At 38.7% G+C, this 24,752-nt stretch overlaps 2 protein-coding genes across 4 annotated transcripts; both read right to left on the reverse strand.

The window, feature by feature from the left end:
- Window positions 1-2,655: 2,655 nt before the first annotated feature.
- Window positions 2,656-16,568, reverse strand: LOC143318066 (phosphatidylinositol 3-kinase regulatory subunit gamma-like). Of its 3 annotated transcripts, none has more exons than XM_076725995.1 (12): window positions 15,970-16,568; window positions 11,761-12,504; window positions 9,215-9,367; window positions 8,496-8,601; window positions 8,167-8,265; window positions 6,744-6,924; window positions 6,230-6,355; window positions 5,912-6,054; window positions 5,566-5,742; window positions 3,743-3,814; window positions 3,164-3,325; window positions 2,656-3,024 (listed from the first exon to the last, which is right to left on the reverse strand). In XM_076725995.1, exons 2-12 carry the CDS (start codon window positions 12,011-12,013, stop codon window positions 2,835-2,837), a joined length of 1,662 nt encoding a protein of 553 aa, XP_076582110.1. In that variant the 5' UTR covers window positions 12,014-12,504; window positions 15,970-16,568; the 3' UTR covers window positions 2,656-2,834. The 3 variants fall into 3 exon arrangements, with proteins under 3 accessions (XP_076582110.1, XP_076582111.1, XP_076582112.1); XM_076725996.1 differs by having other exon boundaries at window positions 15,966-16,124; XM_076725997.1 differs by having other exon boundaries at window positions 2,657-3,024; window positions 5,566-5,733; window positions 15,966-16,124.
- A 3,956-nt stretch (window positions 16,569-20,524) lies between these two features.
- On the reverse strand, window positions 20,525-22,276 carry LOC143318567 (GTP cyclohydrolase 1-like). Its single transcript, XM_076726977.1, has 6 exons — window positions 22,003-22,276; window positions 21,567-21,676; window positions 21,232-21,287; window positions 21,125-21,156; window positions 20,930-21,014; window positions 20,525-20,654 (listed from the first exon to the last, which is right to left on the reverse strand). The coding sequence occupies exons 1-6, from the start codon at window positions 22,274-22,276 to the stop codon at window positions 20,525-20,527; spliced, it is 687 nt and encodes a 228-aa protein (XP_076583092.1).
- Window positions 22,277-24,752: the final 2,476 nt, after the last annotated feature.

Raw genomic sequence — 24,752 nt, forward strand, 5'->3', positions numbered from 1 at the left:
ACTATTTGTATATGCTTGAAATTAATGGGCAACCCAAAGCAACTATGCTGTATTTAATCCCCTATAAAAATAGTTTGAATGATTCACTGTAACCCACAAGCACCACTTCATTTCCACTCGCAAAAAGTATTCTGAAAGGAGGGCTAGAGGGACCTGCATAGGCCTGAAATGTAAACAGTTTTCATTATAAATGTAGTTTTCCATTCCCATTTTGAATTAACCTCACACTTGTGTGCCAACATTTATCAAATAAGTAAATTCCAATATGATGATTTTATCACATTTTTGGTAACATACCTGTTTGGTCCACTATAGCTGGAATCATACCTTGTTATCTAGTAGCTAATTAACCAGAAAAGCTAACTAAAACGCCTGCAAATTTCAGTCAGTCATGGTGATAATTTTACAACTGTTTGGTCAGTCATTATGACATATTAAGCCTTTATGTGTTGAAGTAACAGTTGTTTTAACAGCCACTTTTAAATACTGTGTAGAATTAAATATATGTATTTTGCCTCTGTGTCTTTAGGCTTTCAGCTTCCAGCTGAACAAAGTTTTTCATTTGGCTGGTTATTTTCTATTAAAAGCTTTACAGAAAGCTTTAAACAACGGGCATGTAGGCCTATCTCATGTCATCTCATCTCATACCAAGTGTGATGTAAATTCCGTGTGGCAACTGCCAGGGGAATAAGGTCTATTATACACTCACTTTTACATAATAATTAAAATAGAGTTATTCAAATATGATGATAAAAAGCAGTCAGTTGTAGGAAAATAACTATGCTTGATAATAATACTCTCCTTGAGGGTACTCCAGGGTACTTCTGCTATTGTAGCCTTGTATCCAGCTAGACACAACCTCAGTGTTCGGTTCATCATGACATTGTTGTTCACACCCTTCATCGTACTTATGTACGGGACAAGACACCTGTCCTGAGAGTAACACAAAGGAAATTATGATGGCTGGAACAGAAACACTTAAGGGCACTTTTCAACAAGAACCAATAATCTAAAAGACTTGTATTATCAATCCACATCAGGCTCCAGAGACTTGTCAAAGCTGTTGGATCACTGATTCCAAACAAAATCTCACAAAAGGTAAAGAAATATAAAACAACATCTGACTCATCAAAGATTGACCTGAACCAGACTGATATCTCACATATACAGTACTTAAGTAACTGTACATTTGCATGTACGTAACACACGGAAATGCTTTCAGTATTTGCCTGTGCTTCGTGTCTGCTACTTCACAGTAAATACCCACTCATATTATTACTAACACTTCAAAGTGTTAACAAGCGAACATAGATTCCACAAACTTTACCCTGATTGTCCCATTTTTCTACAAACAAAAATCAACATCTTCCTTCAGAAAAATTTTAAAGATGTTATAATGACAATGCTGTAAAGCATAAATACATCCCAGAGGTAGAATCCATGAATTTCTATTGTGTCTCGCTTGTTATGTGCTGAAGATACTGAAGAAATGTCCACAATGAAGACAGGACATGAGTATATGAGTATCGCTCTCGAAAATCTCAATGTGAAAACTGAAAGATTCACAGATGTCAGTAAGAAAATAACTTTTATATTCCTGATCAAATTCTTTTCAACCAACAGTAGGTGAAATCAGTGGTAGGATGCACAGCTGTCACTTCTGTGCCTGTGTGTGTGTGTGTGTGTGTGTGTGTGTGTGTGTGTGTGTGTGTGTGTTCTGGTTGTCTTGTTTTGGATAAAGTGCTTGCGTGTCTCCTCAGTTTCTACACTACCCATAATACATGTGTGCTGGGTAGTGCAGAGTCCCATCCTGAGCTCAGTTCCCCAGAAGCACCTAACTCTGCAACTGCACTGATTGTATGGATTTAAGATACTGTGGATGGATGCAACAAATTCAGTTTTTCAAAGCTTAAGAAGTGGATTTGGCTTGTAGCACTACGTGCTGGCTGATGCCAGGCATAGCATGATAAGGAGCGTTCATTTGGATTGTTGGACAAGAATATTTTCAAAATGTTTGAGGCAAGATTGGCCAAATCTAGAGACCATGACTCGAATACTGTGTAAAACTTAATATTTGCTTCTTAAATATTTAGGATTTCTTGTACTTGCCTTTCAGGGAAAAAAAAACAAACTTGTGATGAAACATTTAGTGTCTGGATTTGTGGATAATTGACTTGAATTTCTCTTCACCAGGGAAATTTGTCATCCTTTTTATACTCAAACAGCTAAATTATATCTCTCTGATTGTTCTCCTTATAAAAGTAAGCATTACTGAAAGCTTTAATACAGCACAGGTTTGGGAAACTGGCTGATACTAGTACTGGTATAATAATTCAGCACTCCCTTAATACTGCTGCAACAGTTTTAGTTCAGTGTTAAATGCTAAGTACTTAATCCCGATTGTGTTTTGCAAGCTGTGCAGATGGCGAGTAAATGGGATATTTAATATTAGTAATAATGGCATTATAGAAAGTAGACAATTAGAACAGAGCTGCAATCTGCTAGGAGCTACATATGTAACTGTGTTTAAATGACAAAGCTGTTAATAACCTTTAAAACTACTGTGGAAAAGCTGTTCAAAATGTGTTTTCAAAGCAATTTCAGTGACTGCTGTTCAGTAGTGTTTTTTGTGTGTGTGTGTTTTTTTTTTTTTTTACAGTGACATCTTACCAGTGTAGGATTTTTAGATATCCAAAACTGAGCGTTGTTTCTCATATGCTGAAAACACTAACCGGTGCTCTGTTACAGGCTGGTAACAGTGTCCATATTGGTGCGTCAGTGCTATTACAGTGAAGCTTTGGGAAAGTGCCATCAGGGTGGCATGCTGGTGTGTCTCAGCTGGGCTGCTGGCTGAGAGCGGGCCAGGCCAGGGTTACATTCAGCTGCTGGTTGTGTTGGATCAGGGATGTGTGTCGATAGTGGAGGACCAGCTCTCGCAGTGATGAATACAGGTTGTAGGGCTCAGCGAAGCCATACCCTGTGGATGTCCTGTAGATCACACAGTGCTTCACATCCCCATCCACCCTGCATGAGAGGAAATCCATCACTTTATGCACAATGAACATTTACAACAAAACATATAACAGCAATAGTAATAATTAGGGTAGTTTGGACTCTTAAATCCAAAGCAGGCAATGATAGGTGCAAATCTGATGGTACTCACACAACTGAGCAGGCAAAAGAGCCTCTCTGAGTTTGGCTGTCTCTAATGAGGAAGGTCCCGTCCCTCCTCCCCTTCAGTAGCTCCTCTGCCTCCTTCCGTCTCATACTGCCAACGTACCAGCTTCTCTCCTCCTGGTGGGAATCATCTGGCAGGGTGTATGGGCTGAGGGGTGATGGGGAGGTGGTAGAGTTGGATTAGGTAGGAAATATATTTTTGAAGCATACAATTCAAACCTCCCAGCTATCAATAATAACTTCTTCTCTGACACCTTAACAGGTGAATGTCATGACCTGTCATTCACACAAACGTGAGCAACTGAACCTGGGTTCTTTGCCCTATGCCAATTGATTACCCTCAGAAAAAAATGTTGGATAACTGGCACATGGAGATGTGTATAAGCACTGATGCCTAGGTGAGTAAATGAAAAAATTATGTAGTTTGTGTTTGAATGTATTTATGCCATTTAATTTTGAAATAGAAACAAATAGAAATAACAAAAGACTTTCCTGTACATTCTACACTTCTGTTTTAATTAAAAAAGTGTAAGTTCAGTTGGCCTGGATAAATGAGGATACTCACTCTTCCTCTTCATTCCTGATGCCCAGCCAGTCATTAATCTGACTCTGTGTTGTGCCTTGTTGGGTGAGCCAACTGAAACATGGACAACACAAAGTAAAAAAGCTGTAATGTGTGAAAATGACATGCTTACATGCTGTAAGATTTACCCTCAGTTCTGTTTCATCAGTAGGGATGCTAATGGTTAATTGTTAAGAAGTTTACCACGAGAATCTTTTTGACCGGTTACACATGTCCATCTATAGATTTATTTGCATACACAGAGTGTGATGCTCTCCAATCAGAGGCTCTGTTAGTGTGCTGTATGATTGAGACCCACATGTTGCTAATCTGTGTGGTAGAGGGCAAGGGATTCAAAGAGCTAAATCGGTCATGAATTAAGTATTTATTTTGACCGAATCATAGTTGGTGGTGACTGTTGTAATAGTGTAAGGATTAACCAAGATGGTTTTGTTTGAGCGTCATGTGTTGAGCTTGTTTCTGATGAGTTTGAATGAAGAGTGTTTTATGATGATAAAATTACTGTTTTTGTAAATGGAGTCTGGTGGAGTTGCTGAGAGCGTTAGAACGGTCATTTCTGGTTAAACATAAAGGATCTTAACAAAAAAGTCTACCTCTGTAGGGATCCTTGTCATAATGTTGCCAGACACACAATCTGTCAGTTGCAAAGCAAACACTTTTATTGGGCGTACATTGACAGTCCACAGGTGCCTGGAGGGGTTACTTTACAGAATTCTCACTCAATACTGGACCAGTTTAAAAAATTGTTGTCCCTGTTAGTCACTTAGACACAAAAACATGTGAGAATAGGCTTGATAAACAGACATTTGAACGGAATTTATCCCATTTCTTTGGGACATTGAAATCTTCCAGGACATGACTGACTTTGAGACGCAGTCCAGCGTGGTCCTCAGCACAAAATTAACGAAAATTTAAGTCCCTGTTTAAAGCCTATAAAGAAGGCTTTTCTGACACTAAAGAAGAGCTTCACCAAAAGCAGTTAACATCAGTGTCTGTCCATTGTATTGTTTTGAATATGCAGCAGTCACATTATACATTGCCACAACACACTTGTATGAAATGAGGGCACAGTGAAATTTCTACCATTAAGAGTTGTTAATGCAAAGTAATATTGTCAGCAGCTCTATCAGACCTAAAGTCTTCCTCCATTTGTTGGAAAGTAATTGCATCTGTCTGTGTAAAGACACTGACTGTGCAGACTTGTCATTCACAGCCTATCATAACCTGAATAGTTAGCCTAGTCATAATCTGCTTATTTGAATTTACTGAAGACAGAGAAGAGCAAGAGTCAGCTTGAAAGACACCGTTTTCCCAAAGGTCATGATAAGGTGAATTGCTATGCATCCTGGAGATCCACAGCTGTGGTAACATGGATGAGAACAGCTGATTGCTTTTTCTATGTTTACAGCTCAGCTGTGTCATTGGTATGTGACAGACTGTTTTGAACTAAACATGTAATCAGTGATATCTCAGATGGATTTCATCTCATGATTGCTTGTCAGCTAATAATGTTAATGCACCTAATTTGCACTGGTGTTTGGGATCCCATGTGGGGTCACCTGATTTGCAGACAGATTTATGAGACAAGACTGATATACCTGCTTGATACAGTGCATCCAGAGGAGTGTGGTCACTATAACTTGTGGTTAATTTATTCTGACTCTACATTTGTCTTGCAGTTGCTAGCACATCTTACTCTGTGGTACATGCTGTTTACAAAACCTTTTTATGAACTTGATACATGTTTTAATATATAGATATTAAACAGGAAATATTGAAACGTGGCGCTAAAGGGTTGAACTTACAGCAGGTATTGATCTCTTATCTTCCTCAGCTGCATAAGGTCAGGCTTCAGGCTGTTCATTTTCCTGTCGACCTCCATGTGAGCCAGAGACTTCCCCCTCAGCTCTTCCTCCAACTTCTTCTTGCTGCTGTGGATCTCCTCCACCCTTGACTGCAGGTCGTCTGAATTGCTTTGAATCCTTGCAGAAGGGAGGAGGTGGAGGAGGGAGAGAAGGAACAACTTGAATTCAGAGTCTGCTTGTTTGCTGTGAGCATGGTGAAGGAGCATGGCCAACAGTATTTATGTTGAAATACACAAAATGTGATATTTTGGAATTGGGAAAAAAGGTTTTGTATTTTAAAGCATACTTGTCAGTCTCTGTACTGCTGTCTAATGTAAGGAACATGTCGATGTATTCCTTGCTGTAGCGTTCCTGAGTTTCACACTCCTCCTCAAAGATCCGAATGATTTCCCCGAAAGCCTCTATGGCTGTCCGCTTGCTCTGCAGCTCCTGGAGAGGAGCAAAAACATATCTTTACTTTCACAGTCAAGGCTTTACAGTCAAGGCTCTGTTGTGGTAAAGCATTCAGAAGAAAAACATTTACTTCAAATGTATCACTTTTAACCAATAAAACCACAGATTTATTTGGTAAAATGAAGTCTTGATGATTACGATGCTGTTGTACCTGGGAGGTTTTATTAAACGTCTCAAACAGACGGTCATACTCTTTGCTCTTCTCTTTGTATTGCTCCTGAAATATCCTCAGCTGTTCTCCAACTGCATCAATGTCAACTTCCATCACAACCTCCTGCTATACAAACGAGAACGTAAAGGATATTTAGGACTAGGTCCACTTTTAAAGCTCCTATTAGTCTAATCTGAGCTAACTTTACAGATGGTTTCAAACTCTGACATTTATCATGTTATTTCCGCTATTACTAAAAAATTTACAATTTTAAAAACATCCTTGAAATGAACTGCTTTCATGTTCATTTTCCCTTTCACTTCTAATGCAGCCAAAACCACACAGAGGCCAACAGAATTTTAAGTAAAATCACAATAACAATAAGGCTCTACAATTAAAAAAAAAACTGAAAAGGATTAGGTTTTTATATTTGGTAATTATACAAATAAAAAATCACAAAAGTGCAAAATAATTGTAATATAAGTCAGCATACATTCACAGCTCGAGGTCTTACCTGCTGGTACCTGGATATAGGATAAAGTAGTCTTGTGTCCAGTTTAGAATTGTACTGGGCCAGAGACTTGTTCTGATAATACTGGATCAGGTCCACCATAGAGGGAAATGCCAGTGGCTCAGAAAAGCCGTACTTCCCCTCTTGATGGAAGATCTTAATTAGTCTGTTGGAGCCATCTTTTCTGCAAAAGTCAAAGCAATGACTGTCACGCAAAGATGGCAATACTCCTATTGAAAGCACTGCTGTACTTTCTGTTTCCAGAGGAAAGCTTTATGCAACCACCCACCAACCCCATCAAGTCAAATATCTGATGGTGCAGCAAGTAGCAGTTAGAAATAAATGAGAAAGAATGCAACTTAGCAAATATTCTGGTTTCTTTAAACTGAAACACTTTGGCAAGTGAAAATTTCACGTGCCTGGTGTGTGATCCAAAAATTTCCCAGGCCCTACAGAACTCTTGCACAAGTGTTGCTGGTGTGAGATATATTTACTCTAAAGCAGACAGGAGCAGCCGGTCAGCATCATACTTGTGGGAGCAGTGTGGCATGAATTTCAAATATGGAAATATGAGAGGCGTTTCTTATTGGGCTTAACCCACTGATGTAAATGCATTGTCTTCAACACCCAACTGTAGTCTTGCACTGACCTCTGGATGCCAACATCCAACCAACAATGTCATCTTACTGACCAAAGGAACACATTTTCTACATCGACAGCAGAGTGAAGCCAGCAAATTGGCAACTTTACTCCTCCATTATGTCTAATGTGGATCTGTTCAGCCACAGTAATGTTGTGGAGTGTTAACTCACACAGCCCAATACACAGTGTATGGACATTTGCCTGCAAATTAGCAAAATATAGAATAAAAGTCTAAGAAAAGCTTCGGGTCACAGTTATACGTATGAAGCAGTGCGAGGAAGACAGTGTAGACAGCATTGACTAAAGTTGGAGCGTGTCTGTTCCTTCAGACAAATGTGAGACTGATGACTGGAAAAACACGACTGAAAGGCATCATCTGTAGACAGGGTGTTATGTTGCTGACCACCAGAGTCTGCGCCAAGCTCTAGTCAACAAAGCTTTATATCTGAAACCTAGTCTGTCCTGATTCAACTAAAATTGGACAGAAACCAGGAACTGTATAAAGTTACATTTTAAAACCGCTAAAACTAAATTAAGACTGTGAAACCAGAAAACTAAAGTTAGACTTTGAGAGCAGGAAATATTAACTGACCTCTGAATACGCCTATTGGATTTGGGGTGAACACAGCCTTCCCACGAGATACAGAGCACTAATAATGATTATAATAACAGCTCATAGGCTAAAACACTGTATTAGTTGACTCACTTAAGTTTCATCATGTGATGAACACATGAAAACAGTTAATACAGTTTGTGTCACAAAATAGATTTTAAAAGTAGTTACCTTAGTGTGAGAGTGTATTCCCCCTTAACCTTACTGGAAGCATCTCTGACCAGGAATGTGCCATCAGGAGTGTTTCTCATCATGTCATTTACCTCCTCTCTGGACAAGTACAAAGGGCATTAAGATTTCAACAAGTTTTTGTCTGATTTTTAGGAAATCAACTCACCACCAGCATTTGTTTCAAAAGCCTCCAACTTATATATTCAGAGTTCTGCAATTTCTGCCAATTTTAAACAAATTAACATCAAAGAGAATTTGATCAATGTTCTGTATTATGTTACCAGATTATACATCAAATCATCAACATGACATGTGAAAGTATTCAGTACCTTGAGATACTTCCCCAGTACCACTCTGCATCAGACAGACGGTTGTCATCAGAACTGGAGTAACATGCTGCCATCGCTTTGATTATGTTGTTCTTGGGCTGCAGTTCTGACCACAAAGGCAATAAAGATTTTGGTTACCGACACAGAATTACAAGCACAAAAAGCATCGTCATCATCATTATTATTATTATTATTAGTAGTAGTAGTCGTAGTAGTAGTAGTAGCAGTAGCAGTTGCAGTAGGAGTGTAGTAGTAGTAGTAGGAGGAGGAGTAATACTGTTATTATTTATTTAACAGTGTATGTTCTGCACAGTTTGAATTATTGGAGATATCAGGGCCCTGTTTTGTGTCAAAGATGCCTTTTGCTTCCATTCATTCTTAAGTATAAAAACTACTTTCAAAAAAGATAATCCATCATAATCCACATCCTTTTTTCACTCACTATATAACCTCTTCTTATCGATCAACAGCAAGTAGTTTACAGGGTTAAAGTTGTGATTTTTAAAATGACAAACCTACAAAACAATAGAAGCAGCAAATGAGCTAGAAAGATGAAGGATGCTTGTATTTGGAATATAAACTACGACACTTTGTGCTAACATTCCTTATGCTAGGCCATATGTTGTATTTCCCCTCATTTTGGAACAAAAGTGATAAAATATGCTACAAAAGACCTGTTACACTTTTAGCAAGCAGAACAAAGAGATGCTGGAGAGTACCTCCTTCCTTGGCAATGTTGGTTCTTAGGGCAGGAAACACATCATCGTGATCAACAGGGGAGGAAAGGTCCTGCAGGAACGCTGTCAGGGTGTGAGACTGAGCCTCACTGTCGTTTTGGCCCATCTCAGGCTCCAAGAACTCTGCAACATCAACTGTACAGCGACCCAGTGTTACTTCTGATGTCAGTCGAGGCCAGTCTGTATGTGGCTATCTGCACTTTGTGGCTGTTCAGCACACACTGCTGGCCCACTTACAAGGACTCCAGAGGGAGATATCGTTGTGTTGCTTAGTCTTGCACCATGTGGGAGACTCTGTCCAGACTAGTCTGCTGACAGGTGACACTGTCTGACTGCCTAAAATACCAGAACGGGCACTCCTCAACACTCGGGCACACTCGGCCAGACTCAGCGCTGCTTAGTGCTCGACCTCGCCCCACCTCGCCTAACAAACAACAGCTGTCTTCACTGAGATGTCATATCGGCCTGAAGGACTGGAGCTGATGTGCCACTGTGTCTCTTTGTGTTTATTGTCCCTGTGTGTGTTAATGTGGTGTTGGGGAAGCAGGGAAAGGTGAGAAGCTGTCTGTCAGGCATTTCCTGAAAGCATTACATTTATGTGTGAATTTTTTTGTATTCACCAGTATGTGGGTATGCACACATATGCTGATACATGTGTGTTGTGAGAGGCGTGCCGCGAGCAGTTGATGTAAATCATCCCTTCAGCACTTGTGATGGCATGCCTGGAGATGCATTAAATCGCTGCTGCAGACAGCTGTATGTTAGAGGAGTCATACGAATGCTGTCGTAAAATTAGATTGGACATAAACTCATTAACCTAGGTCCCACAAATGGTGACGCTCTGTCAAAACTTGCCTGGCATACAAACCTAATAAAAGTTGCATCTAATACATCTCAAATTATTAGAAATTACCATTACCATTACCACTGTCCACATACCCCTTACATTTAGACAGGGGTACACACAGTGAATTCCAAAATCAGCACTAGCCACCACTTCCTTTAAAATATCGGAGCAACAAGGATTGTGTTTACTAGTTCCTACATTAAGTGACTACAATTAGGTGGTCAGAATTAGATTCCTGGTTGAAAGTGAAAAGTTGTGAACATCCCTGTATTATATTAATGAAAACACAAAAGGGCAGATAAATTCAGCACTTAGTTTATTTATGTATTCCTTTAAGGAAATGTACACATCACTTACAAACTATGCTTCACTTGTGATTTTGAGAGAGGCTACTGACAAGAGAGACAATTGGTAGGAGAAGGTGATCATGAAAATGGATGACAGAGTATAAATGCAGTCATTGGTATAGCATGTTTCTGCGCCTCTTGGCCCCACTTATGCTTGGCATATTTGTCACTTTTCCCTCTGTGTGATCCACTAAAATCTGTGTTTTTTTTTTGTTTTTTTTTTACAAAAAGCATGACGTTGCTCTTGTTTAGGTACAAGTAAGTCTCCACCCATTTGGTGAGATACTTGCACAAACTATTGGCCTTTTTGGCAGGTACTCCATCCATCTTGTGGTCATTCTCTTTTTCTTCTTCTTGTTTTGTGAGTGGTTCACCTGAATAACTCCTCATCAAGAGATGTCACACCTAATGTTCTACATACTGTCACCTGCTTTACTGGAGGAGAATGTAACAAACACATCAAATAGACAGCTATACCTTTCATCAACATTACAGCCAACTGTTAACCTTTTGATGCAGAGATTTTTGTGAACTTATTTAAACTGGGGGACAGCAAGGGTAAAATACGAGAGAATCCTCGGAAACTTCAAGAAATTGTGATGGCCATTTCTATCTTTTGAGTTTAGTGAATCGAGATAGTAACCAGCAGATTAATTCATCATGAAAATAATTGTCAATTGCAGCATAAGTCTATTCAGACTTTTAGTGATTAGTGAGCCTCAGTGACTTTCAGTGGCAACAGTGCCATCAAGAGGGGTCAGTCAGACGTGTGGCAAATGGAGACATCTATATCTTTACAGTCATAAAGAATTAAGAAAATAATGCCTCATATTAATTGAATTCATTCAAAAGGAAACAAAAATCCCACAGTAATTAAAACTGTTGAATGTATTATGTGGGTTCCCCAAAGTTTTAATTTAGCACTGATGAAATAACTTCACTTTGTTGAGATTACCATCTCTCACTAAGACTGAAATAGCAGTGTAATTACTGTAAATGATACTGTCACATGGTGAAGTAAGTTACGCATATTAACCCAGATGACATGAAGAAATTAGCATCAGATACATTTCCTTACAGAATGTCTGAAGATTTTCTAAAGGCTCATTAAATGCAGCACTAGTTTGGTTTGAAAATCTTCTGCTTTGTTACACATAGAATCAAAAAATGATGAAAAGACACTTTATCAAGCCAAAAGCTCTGTTATGAGGTTGTTTCTGCAACATTTTCTCATCTTTTCACTACAATTATTCAAGTGCATCATAATTACCAGTATTTTTAAAATCTGTATTTGTGTATGCTTAAAAATGCTTAATATAGCACTTTAATCTTACCTTGAACTGCTGGTGAAGGCTCAGACCTAGTGGCCATGGATATGTCTGTCTGCTGTCGTGATTGGTTAAACAGTGTTGACATCATCACAGGAAATACAGAATGGGGCTCAGGATTATCCACCATATGGTTGGTGCTCTCGCTGATGACCACAGCCTCGTCCCTGAGATGGAGGGATGCTAGCGATGACGTTGGGAAATCAGTCGCCTGGAGCTCGTTGTCCTCTGCTATGAGCTGGAAACCCTCTTCTGCCATTTTCACAAAACAGACTGAATAGTCCAGCTACGTTTTATTGAGGTGGTGAAGCAGCAGGATGGTAGATGCCACAGTGCTGTTGATCACATACTATCAGCTTACAGTTACACTCATGGCTGAGGATAGAGAGGATAACAGCGAGTTCAAGGCTGCCCAGTGTTGTGGAGGTAAACCATGTTCCTCAGCCTGAACCCCCAGTTTAACCTCATCACAGAGCAGAGCAATGACATTGCCAGTAGATCCTGTGTGTATACTCAGTGGGAGTTTTCTATTGTCGAGCACTGTTCTGCATCACAGTCATTCGCTTAAAGGGATTCATACCTGGGAGCTACCCAGAACAAGCAGAGCTGGTTACTGTACAGCTGATTAGCTGCTTCATAGATACCTTGACACTACTTATTGAGCTGTAAACCCACTGGAGAGTGACAGACTGAAGCATGACTGTCTGATTCCTCCCTCAAGGACTTGAGCGTCATTTCACATCAGAAAACCTAAAACAAAAAAGGCACAAAGTTTAACACTTAGTACCGTAGAATGGAAATATAAGTGCTTTTCAATTTTTTGCATGCAGATATCTCGCCAAATAATGGTGTGATAACCTGCACTGTTTCACATCTCTATCCCATATACCAAGGGTCCTCAACTACATTTGTCCGAAGGCCAGACGACTGGACAATCAAATAAAAAAATCAATATATTTAGGTCTAATTAGACTATTATTGTTTATCTTTTTTTTTTTCTTTTTTCTTTTTTTTTTTAAAATTTAGGTTATTTTATAAGCCTACATCAGTGTGTACAGACTCCTAAAAATATGGGAAATCCATCATGATAAGCAGATACTGAACTAGAAAATGATCTCACGCCTCTGCCAAGTCAGTCAGTCAGTCAGTGCTCAATACAAACCCATAGTTCAACTACCAATGAATGAGTCCTTATCTCAACAAAAAGCTCCTCTTCAGGATCCAAGGAAGCAAACAAAAATACTCAGTTCGGGACTCAATACAACAGTTGGCCAACAAAAATAAACCCAAGCAATCCCTCATGTGTCTAACAAGTTTAGTGATTCTATGATAACTCCAGTGTTAACTCCCACAGTTCTGCCAGTGCATTGCTGTCAGCTCCATGGAATCACCAGCAGCCTGGGATCGGGGTGGTTTGATGGTGGGTCTACAGAGTAGAGAAGATGGCATTGGAAAGTAATCCAGATCTATAGAATGGGTGAACTATGAGTTGTGGACTTTTCAGCGTATTGCCAGGGTTTGGCAAGTTAATCAACAATTACCCACAGGAGCAACATAGCCTCCTCCACATTTATACATGTGTTTTCTGAATTCACTCTGTGGCCCTATAGGAAGCTTTGGTGCGCCCCTTGTGGCCCATGGTCCACCAGTTGGCAGTCACTGCCCTGTACTGATATATTACTGTTATTTTGCTATTTGGAACAGCCCCTTTTATGCAGCCTCTTGAAAGCAGGAATGTTGTGTTATTATTCCGCCTTGCCGTTCTGCATAAGATGTACAAACACAAAATTGGGGCCATGGTTATTCTGCCGTTAAGCTGACAGTGGAGGTAGTAACAGAGCTGAATTGATGTCTGTGTAAAATGGGGGAGTCGGAGCCACTAGATGCTGTTGTGTTGCACATCATGCCTCTTTTGCTTCTGAAATGCTGGCATGCAATCTAAAATCATGCACTGGGACAGCATTATTTTGGCATTGTTTGGTTCTGAGTCGTCTTTAACAGCATTATTGTGGGACCTCTGTTTGAAAAGGGCATTTATTTATTACCCCTTCATGTTCTAGACTTGCTGCCGAGTGTGTTGATGCCCAGTAATTTTTAAATTTAATCTCTGGCATTGTCAGTCTGAGTACTTGTTGGGGCTTCCCACAAACTCAATCACTGCGGTTACTGATAGGTTTATGCTCTGAAATGATCCAACACCATATAAGACAGTAAAAATTTGTCAACCATCAGAGATTTTTTCCTCACGTCATGCTGTGTTCCATATACATTTACAAATCTGTCTTTATCAAATCATCATGGGCAATGCTTCAAATAAATGAGTGTGACTGCGTAATGATAGTATTGGGTTTTTTAATTGATTTCTACATGATGAAATATGTTGATTTGTCATGTAATTCACTTGATAAATAAGTAATGGACATTCCTGTCGGATTATTTGTTCCATAAACAGTTTCTCAGTTGATTTGCCAGCAAATAGCAACAAAATATGCTGTAATAGAATAAATGGACACATAAGTGAAGCAGATGATATGTAACAGTGAAAATCACATTGCTTTAGCAGTGAACCTTTTACAGCCTTAAAATAAATTCTCTCAGAATGATTTCTTTCTTTACCAAAGAAGACACCTCAAGTGTATCTTTCACTAAAGATATTCATTTTCACTTCACAGGTCTCGCCCTTCAAAGTAAAAGGCAAAGAAAGTCTTTGCAAGTAATGTCCGAGGGAGCATAGGGAGTGTAGGATTTTGCCTTTTGGAATTTCCTGGATTTCATGGGATTTTGCTTTTTGGCAAGTCTGTCAACTATTTTTTTTAATATAATAACTGTTATATCATGAAACCCATTACATGGTAAAGAATTCAATGGGACTGTGGCTAAATCCTCTTTAAAGCATCTGGGATTAGTCAGCGGTTTATTATCCTCCTATACCCTTTACAATGTGATATCCTCTTGAGGGGGTGAGAAGTGGGGGTATCACCTTGTTGCTCTACAAGAGGAAACTATTTCAATCAAAATATATTGTAATGAGATGTCAGATTTTACTTTATTTTATTTATTTATTTATTAATGTAATTTTTTGGTCGACGATTGATCTGATCCGATCGCAATGGGTAAGGTTTTAACCGAAATCGAGACATGACAATTTTTTACTTCTAAATCTGGACAACTTTATACTGTCAACATCGATTTTAGGTGTCAGAGGTATTGAAAAGCTTTGAAAATACGGGTTACATTAAAATTCAAATTTATCTGTATTAGAGTTGTTAATTGACAGATGACTTAGACTACATTGTGTTTCTATAAAAGAACTATACAGTAGCATCAAAATTGAGTGACCGATGCAGCATTGCAGATCAAAAGTCGAAGCATTGGAAATGGCGTCAGCATCAAAATACTTAGAATGGTACGCAGCCATGAAGTCTTCACGGCTCGATGTTCATGGCACATTGTGTCCAGTTCCTGTTGAGACGATGGGAATAATGCACATAATTTTGGACAAAGTCTTGCTATCCTCATCACATAAGCCCATTTTCTCACGTTTTAATACTTATGTCCTTAAAAATCTGTGTCGTCCATCTGGGACGACAGACAGCTTGGTTATTTCTCAACAGGAGTCATTTCGAACCTTTTTTGGTATCAGTATATGGTGTTATGTTTGTTTCAGAAAAATGTCCTGTCTCAAACTCAGTTGTGTCTTAATGGCGACCTAATCGAAGCAAAGTGAATGCTGTTTGCTTGGCTCATGCACCGTTATTGCATTGGTGGAGGCATAAAGAAGAGCGTCGGTGAGAAGCAAAGTTGGAGTCATAAAAATCTCATTCCGTATGTTGTGTTTTACAGCAGCACTCTGCTGAAATGTCACATACTTCCACAGAGTGTGAGGCAATTGAAATCGTCAGTCCACTGTCCTATAGATAAAGGTATAGCGTTTACTGATGATGACAATCCTCTGAATGTGGCTTTTGTTAAATATTCGGCCGTAGTCTGTTATTGATCAGTGTTGTATCCCAAAAACGGGACGGCTGATGTACGACATATTTCCCCAACACCTTTAAGCTTTCCATCGTCCTGTTCCTGAGCTTGTAATGATGAAGAGATATGGAGACTGAACATGCACAGAACTTTCAAAATGGCAACTTCTGATGTAGATAACAGCCTGAAAAAATGAAACATCGTCAGGAAACTCAGCAGGACGGGACAGTACGCACCTACCTGGGCCAAGGCAGAAGGAACCGCGCAGCAGGGGAAGCCAGAGTTTCAACGACATCCATGTAGCGGCGAAGAGACGTGGCTGGACGCACACGTGGCTCAGATCAAACCAACCACAGGCCTCGGTCCTCACGCCATCCTATGTCCCTCCACCCCCCACCCCCCTCCCCTCTTATCCCGTACTGCTTCTCCCCGTGTCCTCCATCTTTTAAAGATCCTCTCCATTTGGTTGTTGTCCATCCCCTCTGAGTGCCACATTTTCCCACGATGCCATTCCTCTGGGTATTCCCTCTCCTCTTCTTCGATATAGCTCCTGTCTTCAGGAAAATCAGGCTTTTTCCAAGACATTTCCCACTTTGTTTTTACTTTTACATCCAATATATAAGAAAAAAAACTCCACTCATCTGTGGGGTGCAGTATAAAACAAACCTATAAAAATATATAAGTATGAAAAAAATCTATAAAAATGATGTTGGTTTTAGATCTTATGCAGGTAGAGGACTGGCAAAAGTAAAAGAGCAGCACTACTCTTCGCACCCCAACTCTTTTTCACAGTTTGAGAGCACAGTGTGGCTGCACAGTGGGGGGACAGGCATGAGAATGAGTCGGTGGGAAAAAAAACTCCTATATAAATAAATAAGGGAAGGATGCCACTGTTGCTATACAGAGCAGGGGGCTTAGTGGTCTCCTGAAATCCTATTGGCCGGCCTGTTGCCATGTGCTCGGGAGTCAGCAGAGATGCTGCTAACAAATCAAGGAAATGTTCTAATATTAGACTGTATGTATCTAGGCAGCGGGAGCCCCTGACCTCTCAACTCCGCCAGCGTTACGTTCCACTTCACAGATCAGCATAATGAAAGAAGTGGTGTGGAAGTAACTGGTTAAAAAAATGTTACGGCACTGTAGACAAAACAGCAGACACAGCCCCCCACCAACCCTACTCCCTCCATGATATCCCAGCCAGTACAGTTACAAACAGACAGAGATGGAGGAAAGCACATCGTCTGTTTGGATTTCTGATATTCATGAAATACAGATACATGTTGTGATTTCACTGCATTTAGGATCCCTGGACAATTTACTGAAATATTTTTTGTTATTTAAGTGAAATGTAGCTCATGAACACAGTCTGTTTCCAGTGATGTTATACTTCCAGGTTCTGCTGTAATAAAGTAGGTCCCTGCATTAAAAATTAAACAAATTGCGACAAGTGAGCAAAGAAAAAAGACATTTTTAAAGCATGCTGGCTATTCCTCCGCTGACGAATGCATTTGTTACACATTTTATGCATAATATTTTATTATACATTATCAACTGCTTGTTTTTATTATCTTGCTCTTATGCTATAGTAACAGCTTTCACCGATCCGAAAAAGCAATATCATGGTTCCCAGTAGATATATGCAACTTTCATGGAAAATTATTGTTGTCAAAATTGTCATCCGCTACATGTTCGTGTTCCTAGATTCTTCTGTGGCTCTTACTGGAATCAGGAATGATAAATCCTGTCCTTAAATGCGTGTAGTTCCTAAATATCTGCTCATAAGTCTTGTTGGTAGGGCTGTTGGGCGATGCAGGTTAGGATGGTTGTGTTTTTACTGTATCTCAACTCTTGAACAGCTTGCATGGATTACTCATCTGAGCTGTTGAATTTGATTGTCATGTCTTACTTTATTAATGTATTATGTGATTATTGAGACACTTTAATCAGCAACAAATGAAAACTTCAGTATGTACTGCATATCTTGCAACATCTTCTCCACGTCTATGGAAACATAAACAAAACAAAGCCTACACTAAATAATCTGCACGTTAAAGAACTAATCCAGTTCAAATTTTACTGTCAGAAAAACTAATCCAGTTAAAATTTTACTGTCTGAAATCCACAAATTATAAAGGGTTTGTCATGAGATTTTTCATTCTATTTAGACATTTAGAAAAACATTCTGAAATCTCAAAAACATTATCAAAAGGATAATATTATGTAATGTTTTCTGCTCTGTCCTAATTTCTAATCAAATCTGAATCTTGACAATTCAATATTTGCTGTAAAACATACAAAGAAAGGTAGAGAATTACATTTTCCACCTCATTACGATCAGTGTCCTCTCCAACTGGGGAGTGGATGGATCATGTGGTTTCAATATGTAATACTAGATAATAAAATCTATTTGTATAGCACCTGTCATACAAGACATGTAGCTGAAAATGCTTAAGGACATAACATGAACATAAAAAAGGATAGAAAATTACCATAAAATAATACTTGATAATAATAGTAAAAATAACATAAACACGCATAAAAACAGGAATTAAGTGCCAAAATTAAAATGAGATTGGGAATTAAACCCACTTGATGATGATAATGATAGTGATAATAAGTTAAAGGATTCATAAAAACAGAGGTAGTATATTTAATATAATTAACATTTAGTAAGATGGAGAATAAAACCCACTGAATAATAGTAATAAAGTCTAAGATAGATATGTCGAATGCATAAAAACAAGTACAACATTTTAAAAGAAGTGCAGCAGTACATAAGTGCGAGACAAAGCACAGAAGTTTCAGACATGTTAGCATTAAGGTCGTACCAAGCCTAAAGTGAAGACATAAGTTTTTAGATTTCTTTTAAAAATATTCAGTGAGCTGCTTCACTGATATCTGTAGGTAGTGTGTTTCATAGCTTTGGGACACAATGGACAAAGGCTGCATCCCCAGTTTTCTTTCAGCTGTTGCTGGAAAGCTCCAATAAACCAGCAGCAGATGATCACAGTGTTCTTGAAGGCAAATAATGAATGAGGGAGTTAGCGATGTAGCTTGGTCCAAGCTCATTAAGGGCTTTGTATACGAGGAGGAGACCTTAAAATTAATCCTGAATGTTACGTGAAGCCGGTGCAGATCAGCTAAAGCTGGACTAATGTGTTCTCTCCTCTTGCTTCCGGTTAATAGTGGAGCTGCAGAGTTTTGAATGAGCTGAAGTCTCTGTGTTTTGTTTTTTGTTGGGGAGGCCAGTACATTGTGTATTATACTAAGCAAGTCGGCTTTCAAGAAAGGCATGAATCAGGTTTTCAGCATCTTTTTAATTTATAATGGTCCTAATAGCTATGATTGTAAGGAGGAAAATTAAGTTTTCGTCACCTTGGTGATGTGGGACTTAAAGTTTAGATCTGAATTTAGGATAACACCAAGCATTGTAACCTCAGATTTAATCCAGCAAGTTAATCTCCACAGATTTTTAAACAGCATTTCTCCTTTTGTTTATGGGCAGACTAGTAGGATTTCAGTCTTATCCTTGATTAACTTCAAGAAATGATCTCTTATGCATTTAGTTATTGCCAAAAGACTATTGGTAATGGAGTCCATAACTGCAGCATCATTTGCCTCAGCACAGATGTAGTTTTGTATCATCCACACAACGATGGAAATGTGTATTGTGCTCTCTAATGATGTTACCAAGTAGCAGCATGTGTAGTCAGAGAAATAATAATGATAATGGACTAATAGCTAAAATCTATCATATCACATTATCTGATACTTTGATATTTGTAATAGCTTGTGTCTTTGGTAATCTCATAATTGCTGATTTTGTTTAAAGATGATTTGCTGGTCTTCAACAGCTATTGAGCAAAAGATCCGAATACGATGATGACTTTGGCATTAAGTTTAATTGCGTGATAATAAGATGGAAAGTGGTTAGAAATATTGTGTTTTTACATGTAAATACATTCTTCATATTCATTATGTGAAGGTCTAGCTGTTCAGCGTTTACTGCCTGTATATGAGAAACTCTCATTTCCTTAAAATGACTCTGATGTTACCTTGTGTGTCATTATTCTCTGGGACTGGTCATACTGTATATTTGCCAGCATAAAGGTACTGGCATGTCAGGCAATGATGAGAAATCATATTTACAAATGTAAAGATAGATGAATCCTACCAAAACCTGCATGTTCAACCTGTATTGTTGTACCTGGCGACTGGTGCAGTGAAGGACTTTTTTACATTTTCAAAATGGGTCTTCTTGTTCTGGTTTTGATTGTTGATCCATTTATTTTAACTATCATCCATTGCAAAAACAAGTATTTTAAGATCACACTCTACAATGCACAGGATCACATTTATTTCTACCACTTTCATCATTGTATGACAGCATGAAGGGCATGCAGTACCATCTGGAACAAAAAGATTGTCCTTTTAAAACATAGAGTAAGGATAAGCATAGAAGAAAATAAGAACAGCTTTGTGTTTGTTTTCAATGTACATTTTTTTGGATATTGTTCTTGTAGCGCCATATAACCATTGCATTATTTATATATTACCAGCAGCTGTTAATTTACCACTCTGTGATTTTACATTCCAGTGTTTGGTAAGACACTCCTCGTATGTCACATTTAAACAAGATAGATACACACAAAATATCTGATTGAGAACGGTCACCACCAATGCCATGAAAGACAGATATTTATTGAAAGTAAAACTGGCAGAAGTACACAAATCAGCAAGTGTTGCTTGTTAAAGCAGTTCCCACACTTGAACTGCCTGCTGAACCAAAAGCTATTCACTTCCTCATTGTGAAGCCAAGGAACTCTTTCCTGGTCTTGGGATCATCATGAAATCTTCCCAGCATGGCACTTGTAACAGTACTGGCATTAATCTTCTGCACACCTCTCATCACCATACACATGTGGCTGAAATACACAAAGGAAGATGTTTAAAATTCCTGTGAAATTCCAAAGAATAAGTTAATGATTCGCACCGAACCCATTAGTCATTAGAAATGAGAATTAAAACATAAATCTAGGTGCCGTCCAAACTATCATCTTTTGGCATGCTGCTTGTGAATGCATCTACCAATATCCAAGTAGCCATGATAAAGTTAAATACTTGTGCATAAAATTAAAGAGACCACCAGAAAACAGCTTTAACCTAACGCTAATATGAATGAAAAAAGCAAAATACTCACACAGCCTCAATCACCACAGCCACTCCAGCAGGCTCCAACGCCTCAGAGATGGCTGAAGCAATCTGTTTGGTGAGACGCTCCTGAACTGTGAAGAAAGTAACGCATAAAATGTCACAAAGGACCATGAAAGAAATTAAAAGAAAAATTAGATTGCGACAGAAGATATAGCTTAAAAGTATTATAGCAGTGTTTTACCTTGAAGCCTCCTGCTGTAGATCTCAACAATTCTGAAAAATAAAAAATTATGACCATCAAACAAATGTCTTTGCGTGCGAGCTTGTCTGTGTGTGTCAGTCACCTACCTAGCAAGCTTGCTGAGGCCAACCACTTTCTTGATTGGGAGGTATGCTATGTGAGCCTGGAACATTTTCCCACAACAAAGTATTGTTAATGTTTATGTTACGCAGTATATATTAAAATACCATCTGTAATACATGTCAGATCAGAATAAGCATGTCTGTGAAGGTCAGAGATTGATTCAAGCTTCTTACAGATTTGTTGGAATTGATAACAGCCAAAACAAAGGTATTGATGTGTCTTTATCTTAAGAAAGAAAGATTAGCCAGTACATTTCAAAAAGCCATTACTAGATTTTGGGTTCTCACCAATACATAATTTAGTGACCCTGGATAATTACCTTGCCAAAGAAAGGCACCAGGTGATGTTCACAAAGAGAAAACAGCTCGATATCCTTGACAATCACCATCCCCTCATGGTTTTCATCAAAGATTGCATCGTTTAAGATATCTGTGGATTAGATGTTAGTGGAGCAAAGAATGAAATCACAAGCGACAGAGTGACGGACAAATTATCCATTTTTCCAAGACGTTGCATTTAGCAATAAATGATTATTTAAGAACATTCACTATTTCATAAATCAGAAATGAGACTAAGACAACAAGCCTTAAACATGGTGGGGCTGTAGGTGCAAAATGTATTCTAGGCTTGTCAAAATGTTCTCTTCAACACTAATATGGAAAGTCTTAATATGTGAAAATGTTGAGATTTGAATCAAGTTAGCGCCTCTCAAAGTTTTGTGTTCAACAAGATATAGAAGAAAAGTCTATCCTCACCTTGGGTTGTTTCTTTGTAGCCTTTAGTGAAGAACTGCATGGCTTTGGTTGCACGCAGTGGTGTACGCAGAAGTCCCTCTCGGTTGACGTCCTCTCCAAGCTCACTCAGTATGGTGGTGTAAGATTTCTCTATGTGAGACTGCTTGTCAGCATTTGCAGCATCCTTGGTGTCCTTCTCTTCTCTGCACAAAACACTATGTTTAGACTCGACGCACATGTTCCGATGCTCAGCAACTACCCCAATCATCTCTGAAGCTCGGTGATGGTTCTCCATTCTGTCTCCTTGCTCTACGTTTCGTGAAAGACGCTGCAGGACACAATGAAACAAGCCCAGTGGTACGCTGTTGGTTCTGTGGTCTGCTGGTTTTTTAAGCCTGATCTGGGGCCCTCAGGCTACAGCGTCACAGGAACCTCAAGACAACCATGCGGGAGATAATTACATGTGAATAATTGTCTGATTTCGTCTCTTTAGTAGGCTTAAGCTTTCCATACTGACAACCTCACCATACAAATCAATTTCAAATTCCTTGCATCAAATGCCAGCATTTGACTGATCCTGTGATATGAGTGGAAATACCTAGAAGTCTTGTGTTCTGAAATGAGGTCACAGACGACATCTTGAGTGCTTGGAAGAACCACCGCTCACATGCAAGGCTTTACATACTTTTGAAGCCTTTATCTGTATGGGGCAGTGAGATGTCGTGGATTGAGATTGAGCAGATAATTCTCAACAATAATAGATGTGTGTGCTTAACATTTGTGTTTATATTAGAAAATGATTATAGGCCAATATAACATTGTCAGATATTGTAAACTCCTTAATATCTATCACTGTCGACTTAGTGTATGTGTCAGCTGGCCATAGAAAATACATTAAACTGCCTTCTCAGTGTTGATCCTTTACCCAAGAGTCTTTGAAGCCAGTAAAGTTGCATTGATTTATAGTTTACAATGCAAAGTCAGTCAGTGTTATATTTGACAGAATGCTCAACAAAATACTAAGCTGTTTTGAAGTAGGAATACACATTTTTATTTTGTCATCTGTCTATGTCTTTTGTTTACCATTTTCTGGACTTCTTCATTACGGTCACCTCAGAGTAAGACGGTCTTGGGTTTTAAACCTGACTCTTTGATTTGAGGTTTGAATTTGAGTGTTTGCCTGAATGTAAACTGCTTCAGCCTTGATCTGTATGAACTTATGCCCAGTTGGGATCAGTGCAGCTGAAATTTTGTACTCATCCTGGTACTTACATTCATGACCCCGCTAGACATATTAAACATCACATTGAGCTTATGTACAGTAACACTTGAAAGTTGAACAATCAGAAGTCTCTCTGACGTAGAGAGGCAAATGGAGCAGAGATGCTCTGCCTGCATGATAGCATTAGGAGTATAAGCTCAGGTCTTTGTTTGAATCTTGTGTTGTAACTGAAAAGAATGAATTTTGCATACTCGTTTTCCATGGATTAACATGGGTTTGTGTTTGTGCTTTTTGTTCATTTTGTTCGTTTTGTTTTTGTCACCTCTGTTGCTTCATAGAACTTCATAGACTGATGAGAAACTCAATTTTGAAGATATCTGTCCACATAAAAAACACGGATCTGTAAACTGCTGTTGTGGTAATTATGCATTCAGATTGACCGTTCCAGGGACTTGAACATGCTTAAAGTAAGTATCTGAAAATTCATTGCATTCTTGTAGACTTTGAGGCAAGGACAAACCACCTGCCCAGAGTGTCTTCACATCAGCAGCTGGAGGAGTGGATGTTTATTGAAAAAGTCAGTTACATTATTGATAGGAAGTTGTTGAGCATGAATTACCATCTTAATAACCTAACCTTAAATTTTTAATTTACAACCAACCAACAGAATAATGGATGGATAAATCACTTTGTGGTGCACCACTTGTGACTGTCACTGTCCGCACTCATAGGAGCTGTAGGGAGAGATCAAGTACATTTCATTTAAACTTTCACACCCAGTTTCATTCTGTCAAGACTGTGGCTTTAAGGAGTGGTCAATAACCCAAACGGAAAGAGAATAAAATAAATGCACATGTAGGGTCTATGTTTTAACTTTAACTATATGTTACTTTTGTCAGAAAACATTAAATATATTGTCTTTGTACTGTTTTCATTTGAGTACATGTTAGAAAACTATTACATCCTGACAAACTGTGACAAACTGACTCTACATTTTCAGTTTGTCACAGTGCTTTGCTGCATAATGGAGGGCCATTTTTATATATGTCCAATAAATGTGCACGGTAAATGTTTTTTTTTTTTTTTTTGGTTCAGTGCATCGTTCTTGAAAAGAGCTAGTATTGTCAAGTAACTGAGTACATTTACTCAGGTATTGTACTTAAGTACATTAGGTAACTTTTTTAAAAGTAATTTTAACAAAGATATTTATTTATTTGCTTAATGTTGCAGTTGGCTTGTGTCACACGTGCACTGTGGTACTCTCTGTAAATGGTATGTGCCAGCCAATTAGGTGAGCAGACGCCCTTATGTAAGGGGCTGTCTGTGTGCCGTGAAGGAGTTCTTGAGGTTGTTGTTGGGCAGAAATGGTGTATCAAGATAATTGAAAATAAAGTTCAGATGGAAATCTTACTGCTCTTTGCCTCCTCTGACTCGGTCAGCCTATCAAATACAATAGGTGTTTGCTTTTAGTTTCAGTTTTTGCCCTCCAAGGGAAAATGCTTATTGAAGTAAGGAAGTTGTTGAGCATAAATTACGATCTTAATAACCT

This window comes from Chaetodon auriga, chromosome 3, assembly GCF_051107435.1.
Source record: "Chaetodon auriga isolate fChaAug3 chromosome 3, fChaAug3.hap1, whole genome shotgun sequence".
Taxonomy (NCBI): domain Eukaryota; kingdom Metazoa; phylum Chordata; class Actinopteri; order Chaetodontiformes; family Chaetodontidae; genus Chaetodon; species Chaetodon auriga.